Below are 18,695 nucleotides of genomic sequence, written 5' to 3'. Positions count from 1 at the left end.
CTCAGCTTCCTCGTGGATAACACGATTCCGGGGACTTCCTGCCCCTGCGTTGCACAGTGCTGGGATGTAGTGACCACTCAGAAAATAATGGCCGTTACCTCTTGACAGAAGCTTTCTTGAAGTTAGCTAGTACGTTACTTTGTATGGAAAAGAATGACGATGCGGTTTTCTTTTTATTGGAAACTGATGGAGGTGTGTTCATTCCCTTTCAGACGGGGGCGAGCGTGCGCGTGGTGAACCAGCTGCTCACCGAGATGGACGGGCTGGAAGCGCGGCAGCAGGTTTTTATCATGGCGGCCACCAACCGACCAGGTAGGGGGTGCTCCCCATGACTGTCAGCGCTCCACGACACCGGGATTTACATTCATGCCACTAGAGGAGGGTTAAGTTTAGGAAATCCCTTTGTTGGCTCATAAGTTGAAATAAAACCTTAGGAAGCTTTTATGCAAATGATAGTGAAAAAGAGTTTTATTGCTTAGATTTGGGGGATTTTTCTGTGTTGGTCCTCGGAAGGTTGTCGTGTCAGAAAACCCAGTGTCCGCTTTTGACCACACAGATGTTATCAGAATTTGTGTCCTGCGGTTTCTCCCAAGCTTATAGGAAACAAGGACCAGGCTCTTCACTGCATGTGAAGGTTGAAGATAGAGTCACAAGGTTTTATACTGGGACCACATCACCATCCCTGCAGTAGCTGTTACTTAAAGTTGTTACGAGCTTCAGCGGAGCCGAGGGGCTTAGAAAAGGCCCATAATGTCAGCACCCGGCTCTTACTGAGGGTCCCAGAGTCTCTTCCTGTTGCTAACTACCCTGCCGTCCTCGTGAGCCACTGTGTCGTAGCCACCCCGCGTGGACACTGGTGTTAACTGTCTGCCACCGTCAAGCTCACAGAATTTGTCTTTCGGGTCTTGTAAGTTACTTTGAAAGGTAAAACCTCCGTGAAATATATACGATTTCATTTTAAAATGGAAAACGCAAATATATGAAGGTTTGTACTTTGACGGCAGTAAAGTACCGTCTCTGGAATCCGGCGGACCTGGGTTTGAGTCCTGGCTACAACTCTTGTTCTCTTACCGGTTCTGTTTCCACCCCCACCCGTGTGACACCGGCCGAGCACCTGTGTCACCCGTGTGACACTGATCACACGGAGCTGGTGTCAGAGCCTGCGAGGCTGCCACCAGGACCCTCGCGCTGCTGACCGGCCAGCCACAGGTGAACCCTCAGGTTCAGTAATTCGCCACAACAGTTAAAGGAATGCAGGAAAGCACCGTACAGTTGACCCTTAAACAACACGGGTTTGAATTACGTGGGTCCACTTACACGCGGCTTTTTCTCGTGAACACGGTGCAGTCCTGTAAACGTATTTTCCTTATGGCCTCTGTAAGGTTTTTGTTCTCTGCTGTACTTTATGGTAAGAATACAGCATATAACACAGAGAACGTGCATAACGTGTTAATATTTACGTTACCGGTAAGGCTTCCAGTCAACAGTAGCCACTAGTAGTGTTTTGGGGAATCAGAAGTTACACAAGACTTTTGAGCGCGCGGGGCTGGGGAAAGGGGGCAGTCGGTGCCCCTAACGCCCACGCTGTTCAAGGCTCACTGTACTTGAGTTAGTTGCTGTTTGTTGTGAAGGATGCACACGAGGCCAGGTGTGGGGGGCAGTGCAGACGTCGGGGGCCCTCTCCCCTTGGAGCCAGGGCACACGCCAGCCTGGGAGACCGGTGTGCTCGTCCGCAGGACGCTCCCAAGCTCTGCCGCCCAGAGCTTCCCTTGGGGTTTTATGCCTTAGTCACTGTTGGTCGATGGCCGCACGATTGAACCCGTCTCCCCAGAGATGTGGCTCCCACTTCTACCCTCTAACCACGGGCTTGGTCTTTCTGACAACTGGCCCATCCTGAAGTTACTATCTTGGGCCGACCTTGAGTTGGTCATTAGCGTAGCAAAGACTCCCGTCCCTGGGGAATGGCAAGGCTATTTGAAGCTTTCTGACAGGAACCGGGGACAAAGAGCAGAAGCCTTCTTGGTTACACCACCTCCGCTCTGGGCACACGTTACTTCCAGGATAATGACGCCAGTTGGCAGGATGGTCGTAAAGGGCAGTGTGTCTCCCACGGCGTGTGGCAAGGAGCTGTTCAGTAACTACTGCCTCTTGCCAAGAGCACGTTTGGTGACAGCCAGGGCGGCGGTCTCGAGGTCCTACACTCACAGCTGTCCCCGGGGGAATCTGGAAAACCTCACAGATCTCTGTGCAGAATCACACCCTGCGTTTTCTGGTAGACGCAGAGTTTTTCTGAGAGATTTCGAGAAGACACCGTAGTCTGCGATAAGCCATCCTGTCTTCACCTGGCACTCGCCGTTTTCGTGTTTGGTGATCGTAAACACATATCTTTAGCTTAGTCTTCTGTGGACTAGAACGTAACAGGTCCCCCCGTGTCCCTGGGTTTTATGTGAATCCTCGCCTCAAACAGTGCAGGTGCGTGTCCTTTCCCGGTCTCTGTTCACCTCTGAATTCTCTGAATTCTCGACAGCTCTCCGGATTCTTAGCTGCGAAAGCCCGGGCTGAGTACAGTAGCCTGTGCTGACTTTAGCCATGGTGAGGGAGACAGGAACACGGTGGGCACCTGTGTCTTGTCCCTTCCGGTGTCCCTGAGCCTGTTTCCTCCGCTCTGCCCCTCCCCCGTCCCCTTATCCGCGGAAGAGATCCCGCTGCCTTGCTGCCTACAGAAATCCAAGAGCGGCCCCGTGGGTCATCCGTGTCACCCGTGCGCGTGCCTGTGGCGGTTCTCTTCCCTAGTGCGCTGCCCTGCAGCATTCTGTTTGTGACTTGTTTTCTCCCCGCTTCCAGAAATCTCTTCCCACCTGATGGCTTTGGCCACAGGACAAACTACCACCATACTCAGCGGCTTCAAATCACCATTTTTGCTCTGACCCACAATTTTGTGGGTCGGGGACTCCGGAAGGGCTTGTCCAGAGGTTCCTCTCCGATCCCGGTGCCATCAGCTGGAGTGGCAGGGCCAGAGGACCGTCTCCGCGGTGACTCTTCGGCAGCTCCGTCCCCTCCTCACGGAGCATCCCCTCTCCAGGCCTCTCCTGGTGGCGTGGGCTCCCGCTGGCGGGATCCCGCATCCTCGTTCTCACGCGACCGCAGGGTTCCAGGAGCCGAGGGTGAGGCTGCCATTCCTGCTAGAGGCGGCGCCCGGGGGACAGCAGTGGGGAGGCTGAGGTTCCGGGGCAGGGACGCAGGGCACGAACACCTCCGGCCGCTCTGACTCTTCGCACACAGGCTTCTTTCCTGACGCGCTCTGTGATCGCACAAGGTGTAGCTCCGCCTTTCCGTTTGGTGTTGAAGACCCACCGGTCAGCGTGAGACTCTTTAATTTCTCAGCACGTCTTCTCTTCTCATCAAATATTTATGGAGTTTTTACCGTGTGCCTGGTCCTGCTTGGCTTTGGGAATTCAAAGGCTAAGAGTTTGGAAAAATGCTTTGTGTGTACTGTGATTTGGGGCTGGGGAACTTGGGTACGTAAGAGACAGACTGGCTAAGAGGGTAGAGAATGACTTGGCGAGGGCCGGGGGGTGGGGGGGTGCGGGCTGACTTAGAGATGATGGTCCAGGAAGGCTGTTGCAGAGGTGCTATGTGAGCACATGTACCCAGGGCGTAAGGGGCGAGAGCACCTGGCTGCTGGGGCCCAGACACACCAGCCGCTGCCGCTGGCAACGCACAAAATCGAAGGCAGAGAAAGGAGTCCTGGTGACAGAGGAAAGGAATTTATTTCCGTGAGGCCAACACCAGGGATGAGGAGGGAGCACGGGGCAGGCCGACTCCCCCAAGCCGCCCTCCGGGTGGGATGTGTGTGACGTTCCTCAGGCCCTCCTGGCTGCCCAAGGACTGGGGACAGGATAGAAGACACACGGTTGACTGATAGAGTCTCCATCAGTTTATAAATATCTCAGTAACATTACAAGGAAAAGGCAATTTTATCAATAGCCTAATCTCCAGGAACTCCCTACTGTCTTAGTGATAATACTCTGCTGGAGGGAAAAACAATCTTAGCTTGACAAGAGCTAGGTCTCCAGTATCCTTGAGTCTTCCTTAGCATATGGAAGTCCCACTGGAAACTTCCCCTGGGCTGCCCCCAACTCCACAGTAGAGAAGCTGTCACCTGCACTACCCCAGTGCAGCTCTTCCTCCCCATGGGTCCTGTCCCATGCTTTACTAAAATCACCCTTTTGGTACCAAAGACGTCTTCAAGAATTCTTACTTGGCCATCAGCTCGGATCCCCCACCACCACTCCAAAACCCCATCAGGGAGATGGGAGGCTAGCATCCCAAAAGACTGTCTCCAAAGTGCTGAGCAAAGGTCCAGGTTCAGAAAGGAAAGTGTGGGACAAAGTTGGTGGGCACTGAAAGGTTGGTCATCGTCTTGGGGTCAGTCGTGGGTGGGGTCTTGCTGGGACAGGACAGTCCCCGTTGCTTCAAGGGGTAGTTTCGGTTCCCTCTGGGGATGCTTTGCCTGCTGGGTGTTTCCCTGAATTCAGAAATTTGGAAATAAGAACTTAATCAGAAAGTACAGACTGAGGGGCATCTGGGTGGCTCAGTCAGTTGAGGGTCCGACTCTTGATTTTGGCTCGGGTCATGATCCCGGAGTCATGGGATCGAGGAGCCCACTTGGGATTCTCTCTCTCTTTGTCCCTCCTCTGCTTACATGCACGTGCTTTTCCTCTCTCTCTCTCTCTCTCTCTCTCTCTCTCTCTCTCTCTCTCTCTCTGCATTCCTGTGGGTCACTTGAACATTTCTTAGAATTTCATTTTGATTTACCTGTTATTTTTGAGTGTATCTCTTTGTAGAGTGTTTTTTGTGGATGAGACGGTTGTAGAACTGCATACACGTAGCTTCTCACTGTTTACTGATGTCAGCATTTCTTTTGCCAGTTCCAGCAAGGAGTGCATGCACTGCCTACCTTGGAGTTCCTGCGCCAGCCCCATTCGGGACTGTCCTCCGTGTCCCTTCTCCACTGTCTCAGAACCTCCTCAGACAGCGTTCTTATTTTTGCCTCAGCTGTGGAATGAAATTTTTTTGAAGTTTGTTTGTTTGTTTGTTTATTTATTTATTTTGAGAGAGACAGAGACAGTGTGAGTGGGGGGAGGGGCAGAGAGAGAGCGGGAGAGAGAGAATCCCAAGCAGGCTCCGAGCTGTTAATGCAGAGCCCGGTGTAGGGCTGGAATTGATGACCCGTGAGGTCGTGACCTGAGCCGAAACCAAAGTCAGACGCTTAACTGACTGAGCCCCCCAGGCGCCCCCTGTCAAATAAAATTTTAAAACTTAAGTGGAAAAGGAGGCTTTGTTGTATTTCCAAATTTTTGCTCTTCCCCTCGATCTTTCTTTTCTGATGTTCTTAATTTTTTTCTGACATTCCTTTTTGTTTCAGAAACTCCCTTTAGTTGTTCTTTTAGGTGTGTTTAGCTTGCGGCGAATTTTCTTGGTTTTCATTTATCCAAGAATGCCTTGATTTCCGGTTCTTTCTTTCTTGAAGCCTATATGGAGTTCTGGGTTGACAGAACTCTTTTCTTTCAATACCTGTAAATTGGGCCACTTCATGCCAGCCCTCGTGGTTTCTTCCTTCCTTCCTTCCTTCCTTCCTTCCTTCCTTCCTTCCTTCCTTCCCTCCTTCCTTCCTTCCTTCTTTCTTTCTTTCTTTCTTTCTCTCTTTCTCTCTCTCTCTTTCTTTCTTATTTCTTTTTTTAGTGTTTATTTTTGAGAGAGAGTGGGAGACACAGAATCCAAAGCAGGCTCCAGGCTCCGAGCTGTCAGCACAGAGCCCGACGCAGGGCTCGAACTGACAAACCGTGAGATCGAGACTTGAGCCAAAGTCAGACGCTTAACTGATTGAGCCACCCAGGCACCCCCACCCTCATGGTTTCTGGACACAAACCTGCTTTCGTGTGAATGCCCTAACAGTACAGGTAGGGCGTCACTTCCCTCTGCTTGGAAGACTTTTTCTCTCTTTTTTTAAGGTTATTCATTTAGAGAGGGAAAGTATGAGCGGGCAAGGGGCGGAGAGAATCCCAAGCAGGCTTCATGCTGTCAGCACGGAACCTGGCGAGGGGCTCGATCACACAGATGGTGAGATCGTGACCTGAGCCGAAATGAAGAGTTGGATGGTTAAGCCAGCTGAGCCCCCCCAGACGCCCGTCTCCTATTTTCCATTTCTGTCATCACTTTTTCCCCTAACCTGTGAGGTGCTGCTTTCTACAAAACAAGGGAAAGAATTGTTCTGTCCCCATCCCCCCCCCACCTCGCTGCTCTCAAGACCTGTGATGTCCCTTATGTGATGTGTGGCACACCAGAGTCCACCCCCTGTCCCGGAAATACTCCGCTTCCCTGGGCTCAGCCCCAGGAGATGAAGGTCCCTGGACAGAGTCCACCAAGACCACCGATGCCCTGATTGTCATCTCCTGTGCACGTGCGCACGTTCCTTCTCCTGGTACCGGCTCCTGTAAAGGACATTCTCAGAGAGGAACTGTCTGTTCGCGCTGAATCCTCTGTGCCGCTGGTTAAAAACACTCCTGCAGACAGGTATACCCAGATAGCCACACCAACCGGGTAGGGTCTCTACTGCTCAGCGGGGGTCTGTTTCCTACAGTAGCAACACGGTATCCAGAAAGAGTTTCTGCTGTCTGTGCAGCTCTGTTGAAAAATTAAATCTGTAAATTATGACACAAAGAAGTGTAAACTTCTGCACAAGGATTAGGTCTGCCCTTTTATGTTTGAGAGAAAGTTCCTAGTTCAGTCTCTATCCATTGTGATAAGCCCTTAGTAGTTTTTTTGTCAGGCGACTTGATGGCTGGCAACAAAGAAGAGATTTATTCCATTACACACAGTAAGATATTCAGCCACTTAAAGTTCCAAGTAAAACCTTCCCTTTTGTGTCCAGTCTGAATGGCCCTGGATCGTTGTTAAATTCTCCTTGAGTTGGTGCCATGTTCCGACCTGTGTATCTCGCCCTTTGGCACAAGGCTTCCCTTGTAAAAGTAACCTAGGCCCTGGCATCATTTCTGCTGATTCTCAGGAACCCGCAAATAATAAAACTCAGTATTTGTTTTGTGAATTGTAAGAAGAGACCTACTCCTGTTCCGTGAAGGTCGTCTGATCTTGCGGTAATTTTCATAGACATAGTATTGATGGTCTTGTTAGTCCAGTTTCTAAGAAAATGGCTTTATTGAGATCTATAATATGCCATAAATTTTACCCATTTTAAGTACACGATTCAGTGGTTTTGAGGATATTAACAGACTTGTACAGCCATCCCGACAGCCTGATTTGAGAACATTTCTGTCACCCTCAAGAGGATCTGTGCGTGTTAGCTGCCCCACCCCATCCGTCCCCACCTGCAGCACTGTCCTCCCTAGGCCTCCGCTTCTGTGTGTAAGTGGAGTCACACATGTGGGCTGCGGGGTGTGCCCTCTCCCGCTAGACGTCCTGTGTTCAAGGCACATCCGTGTGGCGGTGTCAGTACTCCGTTCCTCGTACTGCCGGATGACGTTCTGTCGTGTGGACGTACAACGTTTCACCCATTCTCCAGCTGATGGACATTTGGGTCGTGTCCACTTTAGGGCTGTTGTGAACCTCCGCATACAAGGTTTCGTGTGGCCGTATATCATAATTTCTCAGGAGGTAGATACCTAGGAGTGGGGTCTGTGGGCCACATGGTGACCCTGTGTTTAACACTTCAGGAAGCAGCCAGACTTTTCCAGAGAGGCCCAGCGTTTTCTGTTCCTGCCGATAATTATAACAAAGCCAAGTGTGGGAGTTCGGATTTCTCCACACCCTCAACACTTGTTACAAACCTTTCTAGTTGATTACAGCCATTCCAGTGGGTGTGAGGTAGTATCTTACTGTAGTGTCTTCTTTCGAGAAATACCTGTTTGAATCCTTCACCCATTTTTTTTAGTTGGGTCATGCCTTGTCATTGAGCAGTAAGAATGATTAATTCTAGGGGCGCCAGGGTGGCTCAGTCGGTTAGGTGGCCGACTCCGGCTCAGGTCATGATCTCACGGTTTGTGAGTTCCAGCCCCGAGTTGGGCTCTGTGCTGACAGCTCAGAGCCTAGAGCCTGGAGCCTGCTTCCGACTCTGTGTGTGTGTCTCTCTCTCTGCCCCTTCTCCACTCGTGCTCGGTCTCTCTCTCCCTCAACAATAAACAAATACTAAAAAAAAAAAAATTTTTTTAAGAATGACTAATTCCAGATACAAATCCACAGCCAGGTGTATGATTTGCATGTATTTTCTCCCAGCCTATGGCTGTCTTTTCACTTTCTCGATGGTGTAATTTGAAGAACAAAAGTTTTAAATTTTGGTAAAGTCCAATTTATAGATTTTTAATCACATGCAATTTGTGTCCTGTCTCAAAAACTCATTGCCTGATTCAGGGTCACAAAGATTAACCTCCGTGTGTGGTGACGGTTTTACACTTCCAGTGCTCACACTTCGATCTTAGATTCATTTTGGGTTAATGTTTGTGTGCTCTGAGGAAGGGGTCCCGATTCACCCTTTCGCACGTGGACGTCCACTGGCCTCGGCACATTTGTGGCATCTTCTCCCCATTGAATTGTTGGGGCACCTCTTGAAAATTGGGGGTCCGTTTGCAGCAAGGTGGAGTTTTTCCTGAAGTTGGAAGTCACTACCTTTAGCTCTTAAACGTCGGCTTGTTTTGGTACTCGGTGGGAGAGCGGTGCTTCCTCACCAGCGGATGGAAGGGAGGGCTCTTCACGCATCCTCCTTGTTTGCGAGTGAGCGGATTTTGTCTTTGCAGCGGTGGGATTTGGGCTTTCTTCACTGCGGACGTGAGAATTATCTTGACTCTGAAGACTCCCATCTGTGCCACATCGAGGTGGGGAGCCACTTAGCAAGCTGTAGCAGTACTCCCAGGGCAAGAAGTTCGTGTTCTCAGCAGCTGATGGCTGGGGTGTGGATGTGTCATCAGTTGACAGGACCTGTTAATGGATTGGCTGTGGACGTGAGTGAGTGGAGCCCGGCCGCGCCTCCAGGTCTCGGCCGGAAAGACTGGAAGGATGAGCTGGCCTCAACCAAGGCAGGAGAGAGCATGGTTGCCCCGTTCGGGGAGGACATGGGAGAAGATCGGGGCGTGTGTGAAGTGTGTCACGTCCAAGATGGCTCTCTGTCACAGGGGGGTGCCGGTGTGCGCCTGCTTCTCGCTTTCTACAACGCCCATTCCTTGCGCTCTTTCCCTTTAGAGGACGATAAGAGTGCTTTTCCCTTTATCGTCCTCTAAAGTGTAAGAAGCTGATTGGTACCTACGAGCTCTAGACGCACAGCACTGGATTTTCTTTGAGAGATGGTGTAATGCATCGAATTTTGGAAAAGTTTTTGATAGAGCATAGTTTGCCGTCCCATAGTAAGATCTGTATAAAGTGCTTGGTGGGGGTCCTGGCTGGCTCAGTCTGAGGGCCTGCGACTCGATCTCGAGGTCATGAGTTCAAGCCCCGTATTGGGTATAGAGATTACTTAAAAAATAATAAAATCTTTAAAAACAATAATAAAGTGCTCAGGGTGCTTTTTACTCGAAATTAAATAAGTAATTCCTTAAAATAAACTGATAAATAAATTTGTAATAAACTAAATATGGTGCTTGTCAGTTAGAGATATTAAATGATTATAAAATTCCTAAACTAAGTGCCTTCTAATTATGATTGGGATTGTTTACATCAGGCTTCATTTTTGAGCATGCAGCTCTGACTTTTAATATCTACTTGTATATTCAAGTTAAAAGATGTTTCCACCACTTGGTATTGGCATAGACACAGACTTACAGATCATTGAAACATGATAGGACCTACCTATAAAATACCTATAAAAATATTCCCCCACGTATCTGGATGATTAGTTTTTTGGGGTTTGTTGTTGTTGTTGTTGTTGTTTCCTGCTGCAAAAAGCTTTCCTGTTTCCATTTGGTCCGTGGCTTGGGAGCAGGCTCCAGGGTGTTGCAAAGCTGCCTGGTGGCCACAGAGAGAGGCTCGGGCACCAGCCCTGGCACCCGGGGGCTGCCGGAGGGGCCCCTCACGGGCTGCTGGGCTCCGGAGACCCCGAGTCATGCTGGGGGGTGAGCCTTTCCAAGAGGTGCCGGCCTCGCCCAGCCTGGTGGCGGGATGGGGGGGCAGCCGGCCTGCGGAGGTGAGTCGGGGGGTCACCCATCTTCCTGATGAGTTTCACTTCCGTCTAGGAAGTGCTTCTCCTGGAAGTCACGGCGCTGGGGGTCTGCGCGGGCCAGACCCAGGGCGTGTAGATCCAAATGGGCCTGGTCCAGACCAGGGCGGCTTCCATGGCATCCAGGCTCTCACCCCCTCATCCTGGCACGTCTTCCGCACGTCTCGGAAGAGGGCGCGGCTGCTGTGCTGGTTTTGCACCTTCAAGAGATGCTCAGCACCCTCCCGCTTCTCCTTAGCCAACTCATGGGAGAAGCGGTCCACACCCTCCAGAGCCACATCCTCCCGGTGGAAATAGGAGCCCAGAGAGAGGGAGGGGTAGGAGGCCCACAGGTGCTCGTGGACCAGGACGTTGACGGCGGCCTCCACCTCGGTGGGATAATTCTGACAAACCTGGGAGCTCATGGTGGATTGGTAACAAGGAGCTGAGTTCAGAATAGGGTGTCGTCCGGTCCCGGAGGCAGAAGGTCTGGATAATTGGGTTTTTATCGAACATGAAGGCCATGCAGTAGAGAAAGAATAGCGTTTTAAACAAATAGTGCTGGGACAGTGAGATATGTGGGAAAAATAACCTTTAACCTGTTAGAAGCCACATGAAAAATTAACCCAAAATGAATCAAAGACCAATGAAAAGTCACATTTGTAAAACTCCTGGAAGGAGACAGAGGAGAAGTGTTTTCTACCTTGGACTAAGCAAAGATCTTTTAGGTATGACATCAGAAGCACAGTGTTTTAGAGCAAAAGGATAAATTGAACTGCTCTTCACAAGGACAAGCCGCGCAGACACGGAGGCAACATTTACAGAATGTGTCTCTGATGAAGGAACTATGTCTGCAGCATGCGATGGATTCTCAAAACTTAGCAAAAGAAAAACATGAAAGATTGGCTAAGGACTGCACAGACGTTCACTGCAGTAGGGATCCCGGTGGCAGATAAATATGGGAATGTGCTCGGCATCTGGTCGTCAGGGAGATGCAGGTGAAGGCCGCCGTGAGAGACTACTACAAACCCTACATTAACCAGGGCACCGGGGCGGGGGGTGGGAGGGTGCTCGGTGTGTTGAGCATCTGACTCTTCATTTTGGCTCAAGTCATGATCTCACGGTCATGGGACTGAGCCCCACATCGGGCTCTGTGCTGGGCAGGAGCCTACTCGGGAATATCTTCCTCTGTCCCTGCCCCACTCGTGCTCGCTCTCTGAAATAAAAAAAAGAACTAAAATTAGAAAGATTGTACAAGCAATTGTAGGGGATGTAACATGGCACAGCTAGTTTGGAAAACGCTCTGTCGGATTCTTTAAGACCAGCACATCCTACAGTGTGATGTTGCCACACACGAAAGGGACTCACCAGAGAGAACGAGAAACTCACGCAAACACATGTCCACGTGTGCTTCTGGTGGGCCAGAACTGGAAACCACATGTTCATCAGCTGAAGAATGAATACTTCTTTCTGTCCTGAAATCGAGGCGTATCCATACAGTGGAATACTGCCCGCAACACAGACAGGATAAGTACTGACACACACAGGAACTTAGGTGAATGCGGATAATTGTGTTAAGTAGAAGAAAGCAGAGCACACAGAATGTGCTTGCACTTTCTTGGGGTCAGGGAAGAGCAGGAGAGAAAGGTCACAGTGGGGTCCTGTGTACGTTTTTAAACTGCAAAGGTCTCCTGACACCTGAATGTGTGGGGCCCTTTGCCCTGTAGAGTAAGATGGCACCCAGGCACGTGGGGCAGTGCTCCATCACGATGCCGCGAGTGTTGTGCAGTAATCTTTCTTTCCCCATTTCTGAGTAGTTTATCCTCGCATCTTGAAAGTCCAGCTTCTTTATGGAAGAATAAATTAATGGTTAAGTCTCAATACGCACATTAGAAAACACGAGTCCCATCGTTTCTAGGTGTGTCTGTACACGAACAAAGGTCTTCTTATTGTGAGCTTTGGGAAGCTTCTCTGGAATGATTGAGGGACCATTAGAAGCGATTAGGCTTAAGAAATGGGCTCTTTGTTCCTAATGAACTTCAGTGTCAGGCAGTTTGGGGTTTGCTCTTTGCTACTGTTACCAAGAATATGGTGGCCACAAAGGAGGGTGGAACTTTCTTCTGGGGGACTCAGGGAAGGCTTCCTGGAGAAGACCTTGTTTGAAAATTCCAGTAGTGTAAATGAGGAAGAAAGTGTTTCAGAGGAAGGAACCACTGAGAGCAAAGAGGAGGAGGCTTGAGGCTTCAGGTTGTTTCAGGAACAGCAAGAGGTCTGGTCAGTGGGGTGTGGGAGTCAAGGAGAATATGAGAGAGGGCACCAGAAAGGGCGCGGTCAGGTCTTGAGGGCCTGCCTGCCGTGGTGACAGATGTGGGCTAGTTCTGCAGGCACCACACAGGGTCCCAGAGTGGGGAAGTGGACACACGGGACCAGTGAGGAGCCCCCCTCAGCCCTGACTGAGGGCAGGGTCAGGAGAAGGCGCCCATTCAGAGGGGAGAGAGAGGCCTGGAGCCAAGCGGGTTTGGCCAGGAGGGTGGGTGGGCTTTTCTTAAGGATATACTTTGATGAGCAGGAGTTTTTAATAAGTCTAGTTTATCAGTTTTTTCTTTTCAAAAAAAGTGCTCTTCCCACCTCTCACGTTAATTGTATTACTTAAAAAGATTCTGTTTTATGAAGTCTTGACTCTCCGTTCTTCTCCAGATATCATTGACCCTGCAATCCTGCGCCCAGGACGCCTGGACAAAACACTTTTTGTGGGTTTGCCGCCCCCAGCGGATCGCCTGGCCATCCTGAAAACCATCACCCAAGTGAGTACAGGAAATGGCGTATTTTGGGTGTGTTTGTCTCATTGCAGATACAGACTAGCATCTGTCGCTTTCAATATTTGCTCGGCTGTGTCTCCCAAAGACAGATTTTGATCATTGAAGAGACTGTGCATTCTTTGTTATTTGCTTAAAATGACAGGGATATTTGTTAAGTTTTGAGTTAAATGCTCAACTGATATAATTGAGATTTTACTCTGATCATATTGTTTTGTTCTTTTATTTTTTTAATTTTTTTATATAAAATTGTTTTTAATGTTTTTTTTTTTTTATTTTTTTTAAATGTTTATTCTTGAGAGAGAGACAGAGACAGAATGTGAGTGGGGGAGCGTCAGAGAGAGAGGGAGACACAGAATCCAAAGCAGGCTCCAGGCTCAGAGCTGTCAGCATAGAGCCCGACACGGGGCTCAAACTCAAACTGTGAGATGATGACCTGAGCCGAGGTCAGATGCTTAACTGACTGAACCACCCAGGCGCCCCCCCCTTTTTTTTTTCGTGTTTTGTTTTGTTCTTTGAGATCTTTGATTGTTACTTTACAGAAATTTTCTTTAGAGGGATTTGAAATGGAATAGAAACTTTTGGACAATAAATACAGGCCCATTATAAATATCCAGAGAAAAACTGAGTTTTGAAACCACAGTGTTGAGTCTGTCCTCCATGCTGATGTGTACCGTCTTTTTTTTCTTCTTTTTTTTTTTTTTTAACGTTTATTTATTTTTGAGAGAGAGATAGAGTGTGAGCGGGGGAGGGGCAAAGGGAGAGGGAGACACAGAATCCGAGCTGTCAGCACAGAGCCTGACTCAAGGCTCAAACTCACAAACCATGAGATCATGACATGAGCCGAATTTGGACGCTTAACTGACTGAGCCACCCAGGTGTCCCTCTTTTCTTCTTTTTAAGTAAACTCTACATCTACAGTTAAGCGACCGACATCGGCTCAGGTCATGATCTCTCAGTTCATGAGTTCGAGCCCCGCATGTGCTGGGGCTCAGAGCCTGGACCCTGCTTCCGATTCTTTGTCTTCCTCTCTCTCTGCCCCTCCCCACTCGTGCGATCTCTCTCTCTCTCTCTCTCTCTCAAAAATAAACATTAAAAAAAATTTTTTTAATAGTTTATTCATTCTGCTATGTTCCTTGAGTTCTTTCTTTGATTAAGAATGCCTGCTGGTTGTTGGGGTACCTGGGTGGCTCAGTCGGTTAAGTGGCCGGCTTTGGCTCAGGTCATGATCTCATGGTTCACGAGTTCAAGCCCCACATCGGGCTCTGTGCTGACAGCTCAGAGCCTGGAGCCTGCTTCGGATTCTGTGTCTCCCTCTGTCTCTGCCTCTTCCCTGGTCACACTCTGTGTCTCTCTCTCAAAAATAAATAGACATTAAAAAAGTTTTTTTAAGTCTTTTAAAGAATGTCTGCTGGTTGTTACTATACTTATAACATAGTAGCCGGAATTGAGTTTTTCTTGGTTACACAGTCTTTCTTCCTGGTCTTTGTAGAAATTACAAAATTATTTTTTTACTTTTATTTATATGCATATATATTTTTTATGTAATCTCCATGCCCAACGTGGGACTCAAATTTATGACCCAAGATTGAGAGTCACATGCTCCACCGACTGGGCCAGTGGGGCGCCCGTGTTATTTATTTATTTTTAATGGAGTTATAGTCGACACGCAATATTATTTTAGTTTCAGGTGTGTAGCATAGTGATTTGACATTTTAAATGTTTATTTATTTTGAGAGAGAGAGAAAAACTTGTGAGCAGGGGAGGGGCAGACAGGAGGGAGAGAATCCCAAGCAGGCTCCGCTCCGTCTGCACAGAGCCTGATGCAGGGCCGGAACCCACGAATGCTGAGATGAGGACCTGACCAGAAATCCAGAGTCGGACACTCGACCGACTGAGCCACCAGGCGCGTCTGTTTCAGCAAAATGCCTTTGGGACGTTGCATCTGTAAAGATGTCTGAGGCCGCTGTGCGCTTTCTCTTCCCCCCTGGGGGATGATCTGCTTTTTCTGCCTGGTCTGCATTTGGGAAGCTGAGTAAGGGCGGCGGGTGCCTCACTGCCGCTGGTGGTCTGCTGGCTGTGGGCGCACATTCTGGGTGTGGGGTGCCAAAGCTGCTGCAGGCAAGGGGCTGTGTGTCGGACGTCTGGATACCTCTGATTCCTGCGCTGGGCTTTCCTTCTCTCAGGCGCCCGATTTCTGCTCTGTCTCTCTTATCGTTGGTCCCGCGCTTTGGCTTTTGCCTTTTTCTCCGTGTTCACTGTGCCGGGTCAACACTGGGAACACTAGGAACACTGCGCCCGTGCTCCCGAACTCTCTCCATCGTCCCTTCTCCCGTCCCTTCTCCCTGCCGTGCTTCCCTCCCTCTCTCTGCCCCCCACCCCCAGCCCTGCTGCCTCCTTGTCCCAGTGGGGAGGCCCGCTCCCGCCTCCATCCCTTCCCGCTCTGCCGGGAGCCAGCTGCTGCTGCTGCCTTGCAGTCGTGTCCTTGATGCCTGGCGTGGGAGAGGGAGCCGAGCTGGCACAGGTTCACCCTCACGAGGACGCCTGAGTGGGCTCCATCCTGGAGGACGCCCCATGTGGTGACCTGGACCTGCCCTATCCACCCAGAGCGTGGCCCGTCCCCACGGCCGTGCCCCCGGTGCCGCAGGGCTGCCTGGGGAAGACGCCCCCCTTCTGTACTGGCAGAGGGAGACTCTGGACCGTTGCTTCCAACTGCAGGGAGCAGTGTGTGTGGCCGCCTCCCAACAGAGGAGCGAGGGCCCGCTTTGTGGGCCGAGGCCCCCACTGACAGCAGTCTGGAAGACCGCTCGGGGGAAGGGGAGGCAGAGGTTGTGCGGTGAGGCTCACCGGAACCCAGGCCGTGTCGGGCGCAGCAAAGAGGACGTGGGTGTGAGCACCGTGTCCAGTTTTCGTAGGATGCTGGACTGACCGTAGAGTCGAGGGGCAGACACCGAGGAGGGTGAACTCTCTGCTCAGACCGCTGAATAGATGAGGGTCCGGGGACGAGGAGGCGATGCTGCTGGAGGTTCTGGTTCCCCGGGGGTTTTCCAGGCTGGAGTCGGCTCGGAGCTTGCGAGTTCTCGAGAGCCCTCTGGCTGCCACCACCACGTGGCTGCAGGTCAGAGACATGAAGACATGCCGCTTCGTCCCGGGGGCTCTCCATCTACCCGGCCACCCCTGGGCAGCGTCTGGGGACATTTATGTAGGGCGGAGGCCAGGGGTGATGGTGCTGCCGGATCATCTACGGGGCACGACACGAGTTATCCGACCCAAAGCGTCAGTGACACCAGGGGACCCTGCTGCGGTTGTGTGTCCAGTGAGTATGGTGACAAGCGTGTGGCCTTTCTCCCCCGCCCCCGGCTCTGTCTGGGAGCCGCGTTCCCGAGGTTTTGTTTGCTTTGGTCAAAGCCTCTATGTACGGATGTAAGCACCCCCGAGCATGTGCGTGCACTCGCTGTTTGTGCCCACAGGTCCCTGCAGTTGCCATGATGTGATAACTCACACTTGCCCCTGGGATATCACTCATTAAGGGCAGAGACCGGAGTGCGTGTGCCAGACAAGACACAGGTGGTGTTCAGGGCCTCGATCGACGGTTGTTTCAGGTGTGTTTCGTCCTCTGTGGGGCGCTTGGCACCGGGGGACAACTGGACACTTATTCATCTAGAATTTTCAGTGCTGTTTGCCAAAATAATTAGTCCTCAGACTGAGGAGCTCATGCTCAAAGCCCCCCACTTTAAAGGTAAAATTACTAAGAAAGTAAGACAGTAGAGGATTAACCTGCGTTATTGTAAACTACCTATATTCCCAATGGCGTGTGAACTCTGAGGACCCTAAAACCTAAGACGTAGGCCTTACCGCTGAGGGGCTTATCTTCCAGACCAAAGGATAATATGATGTTTATAAAACAACAAGCATATTCATTCATTCCCGAGGAGGGAGGAAAACGAAGGGAAAATAGCCCGGTCGCATCCGCTGTATGAATGCAGAGTGCGCACCCCCAGGGGGCTTTGTCGCCGTCTCCCAGTGTGACCTCCGGCCGCACGCACACTGCCCGCCACCTGCACACCGTGACCGCCAGCCGCCCCCTGTCGCTGGACCAGCCACGTACTTTGACCGCCAGCCGCCAGGAGGGCTGTGAGCGGCTCACCTCAGTGAGGTCAGCGCTCTGCCTCGGCGGTAGGTTTGCGGAGATGGGAAGGGGCTTTGCCCCGAGTCACCTTGAAAAGGCGGACATGACGCTGTGAGGGGTTGTCTTCAGATGTCCCTGCAAGGGAGGGTAGACCGCGGGGACACTGAGGTCGGTAACAGAGCCACCGTCACGTGTTAGCCAGGATGGGGGAGTCTGACCATTTTGTGCCTTGGACCCTGTGTGCGCGTGTCTGCGTTCAGACACAGTGATGTCAGGGCTTGTTTGTGTCATTTTTGTCTTGGTCCGTCCTGGTCACGGGGCAGCCTTGTGTGATGTCCACGTTCTGTGACGTTCTGTCCAGCAGGAGAACAGCACCGGCTGGCCGTGAGTGTGGACATTGCCGGGCAGCAGTGAGGCCCGCCTGACGGTGTTGGGAGCCGCCCGGCGTCCAGGACTGCTTCTCTCCTCCGCCTTGTGTTTCCACACGTTCTGTCGTGAGCGTGTAGTATATTTGTGGTGGGGTGGGGGTGGGGGGACGGTTTAAAGAATGGTTTTCTGGCATAAATGTAGAGGTTTAGGAGGAAGAGCGGAGAATCAGGCAGACGTCCTTTGGGCAACTTTCACGCACAAGGTTGTGAATGTGGAAAGGAAAAAAACAAAAAGACATTCGGATAGAAAAATCAGTTTGACCTTAAAAAGCAGCGTTTTGTAGCATTGTGGTTTGAACTGTTACGTGCTCCGTCCTCAGCCTGTGTCAGCGGTGCAGGCAGAGGAGGTGTTCGTTCCGTGACTTCCTCTCTGACCTCAGTGGGTAGTTCCGCTCGAGTTAAGGGGGTGCTCTGCTCTCCCTCGGGAGCCTGGGCGCCCACCCTGCAGAGAGGTGCCCACACTGCAGTGTGCTCCACCCCTCCTGTCCCCCTCCGCCTCCCCCTCCTCTTCCCCCCTCCCCTCCCCTCCCCTCCTCTCCTGTTCCCACCCTCTCCTTCCCTCCTGGCCCCTTCCTCCCTTCCTGCTCCCCTCCCCCTCCTCCTCCCCTGTCCCTCCTCCCCCCTCCGTTCCCCTCCTCCCCTTCCCCTTCTCCCTCTTCTCCCCTTGCCCCTCCCTACTCCCCCTTCTCCCCCCCCCCCCCATCTCCCTCCTGGAATGTTCTTGTTCATAAAGATCCAGAGTGGGCAGAGGGATAGGACTCAGGCCTCTGATTTCAGGGGAGAGTCCACAGTCAGACACCCTGGCTGCACACACTGTATAAATCAGTCCCACCTGAGAAAAAGTGGCATTTTCAATGTTTACCCTTCCGGTTTCAAAGTTTGCTGGCATCTGACTTGAATCCTCCAGATTGTTATATATGCTGTTTCTTCTTATTAATGCATGAAATAATATGGAGAGATTATAATAAAATTCTTTCATCTTGGTCCTAAAAGTCTGAAAAGATCTGTAGGTCAGAGCAACTTCTCCGTATCTTTTAGAGTCTTTTAGAGTTTTCTCTTTAAGAGAAAAATTAGTGGTGACAACCTACTTTTCTTTGTTGTTTCTGGTAATGATGTGGTAA

The 18,695-nt window shown here is 50.9% G+C and overlaps 1 protein-coding gene across 5 annotated transcripts in view; it reads left to right on the top strand.

The window, feature by feature from the left end:
* Positions 1 to 18,695, top strand: part of NVL (nuclear VCP like) — a 90,892-nt gene that overhangs the window by 47,748 nt on the left and 24,449 nt on the right. For all 5 annotated transcript variants that reach the window (XM_058701821.1, XM_058701822.1, XM_058701819.1 and 2 more), the window contains 2 exons: positions 213 to 312; positions 12,899 to 13,005. In XM_058701821.1, coding sequence (XP_058557804.1) covers positions 213 to 312; positions 12,899 to 13,005 — 207 coding nt within the window. The remainder of the gene's footprint in view (positions 1 to 212; positions 313 to 12,898; positions 13,006 to 18,695) is intronic.

This window comes from Neofelis nebulosa, chromosome 15 (assembly GCF_028018385.1).
Source record: "Neofelis nebulosa isolate mNeoNeb1 chromosome 15, mNeoNeb1.pri, whole genome shotgun sequence".
NCBI classification, from domain to species: domain Eukaryota; kingdom Metazoa; phylum Chordata; class Mammalia; order Carnivora; family Felidae; genus Neofelis; species Neofelis nebulosa.
Note: the sequence above shows the minus strand (reverse complement) of the source record. Positions and strands in the feature narration are given on the sequence as shown.